The 1,757-nt window shown below is 40.2% G+C and overlaps 1 protein-coding gene across 1 annotated transcript; it reads left to right on the forward strand.

Annotated features, from left to right (window-relative positions):
• Positions 1-431: 431 nt before the first annotated feature.
• LOC133440333 (protein transport protein Sec31A-like) lies at positions 432-820 on the forward strand (the record flags this gene model as incomplete). Its single annotated transcript, XM_061717574.1, has 2 exons — positions 432-572; positions 678-820. Coding segments are annotated over 2 exons (284 nt in total), but the record flags the coding sequence as incomplete, so codon positions are not given.
• Positions 821-1,757: the final 937 nt, after the last annotated feature.

Genomic DNA, 1,757 nt, shown 5'->3' on the forward strand with positions numbered 1-1,757 from the left:
CTTTCTTTTTCCTTTTTTCAGCTGCATACAACATCTGTACACATTATACAAGAGAAAACATTATTATTCACTCCAAAATATACGTATATAATAACAAACCCATAAATTAAAAAAAAAAAAAAGAAAAAATAGTAAAGTCAATTATAATAATTGTCCACCCCAAGGCACAACGTTGTGTATAGAAAGCAGGCACCATATGTACTCTAGGAAAAAATGGCTATTGGCAAATCTGTGTACAGAGGGAATACAGTAAGAATTAGGCAGGTGGGCCGAGCATCACTTGGTAATAGACCTCATTGTATATGCTAGCATTTATGACATAATTTTTAATAATCAGAAGTTGTTTTTGCTCAACATCTCTCTCAACAGTCTTTAAAGCTGCGTCTTCATAGCTCAGTTTGCCACAAACGCATGTGTCTTTTGTCTTGAAGCCTCTGGAGGACATCAGCTGCATTTCATGGAACAGACAGGTCCAGCACATCTTGGCCTCCGCTAGCCCCGGCGGCCGGGCATCAGTGTTCGACCTCCGAAAGAACGACCTCATCATCAAAGTCAGCGACCACAGCAACAGAGTGAGTCGCTGATTCTGCACGAACGCGGCAGCTTAGACTAAGACGCAACGTCCTCTTTCTCCCAGCGTGCCTCAGTGCGGGTCTAATGTCACGTCTGTGTTTCAGATGCACTGCTCTGGGTTGGCCTGGAACCCCGATGTGGCCACACAGTTGGTCCTGGCCTCGGAGGACGACCGGCTGCCAGTCATCCAGATGTGGGACTTGCGTTTTGCTACCTCTCCTCTGAAGGTTTTGGAGCACCACGCACGGTAAACCCGTCTTGCAAATATGTTGCCAAGTCAGCTTGACGCTCTAAGCTTCTCTTTGCTGACTTAAATGGTGATCTTTTATTTCTAATAAGAAATTATATACAACTTCTTAACATTACATGACTCGGACTATTCCTAAAAGTAGTACCAAATGTGTGGTTGCGGGAGCCCTCAGGATGTTATTGATTCAGGGATTATTAGGTGCAACATTCAAATCAGGCAAAGCTATTGGACAGATTTAAAAAGAAGAGAACAGTGAAGATTTGTTGAATGAAACACAGTTATGAAGACAAACTTTATAAATCTGGACAGAAACATCTTGGATGCAGAGGTGCGTCGTCACGGTAACGTCCAGGATTTCATCTGTTTCTACCCAGTACTGCAAGCACTCCTGTTGGTCTGGTCGAGGTGCTTTCCCCTTCCAGTGTCGTCTAAAATCTGCACCGGAGCTCTGGAGTCTGGACGTGCTCCTGCACAACTAAAAATGTACTCTCAGAGTAGGGCTGGGCGATTTTGGACAAAAATAAAATCCCGATTTTTTTTTTTTTTTTTTTTTTTTTTTTTTTTTTTTTTTTTCTGAAAAGCTGATTTTCGATTTTTTTGTTAAAACTACAAAAGACAATGGAATAAATGGTTTCAAATATTTTATCTTTATTTTTAAAGAAAAATAGCAAACAAATTTCCCTATTGGGAATGAAGTGCAATTGAAAGATACTGTAAAGCCTCCTTGAGTTTAGTAAAGTGACAACATTTACAATTTTCTTGACCAAACAAAGATGACTAGACGAGCTCTGTCTGTAATGCAGCCAGCTGCAAAAAAGGAAAACCGATTTTCCGATTTTCCTTTTTTTTTAAACATCGATTGTGATTAATAAATCCGATTTAGATTTAAAATCGATTAATCGCACAGCCCTATATCAGAGATTTCACACTGTCT

Source organism: Cololabis saira, unplaced genomic scaffold (genome assembly GCF_033807715.1).
Source record: "Cololabis saira isolate AMF1-May2022 unplaced genomic scaffold, fColSai1.1 scf639, whole genome shotgun sequence".
NCBI lineage: Eukaryota > Metazoa > Chordata > Actinopteri > Beloniformes > Belonidae > Cololabis > Cololabis saira.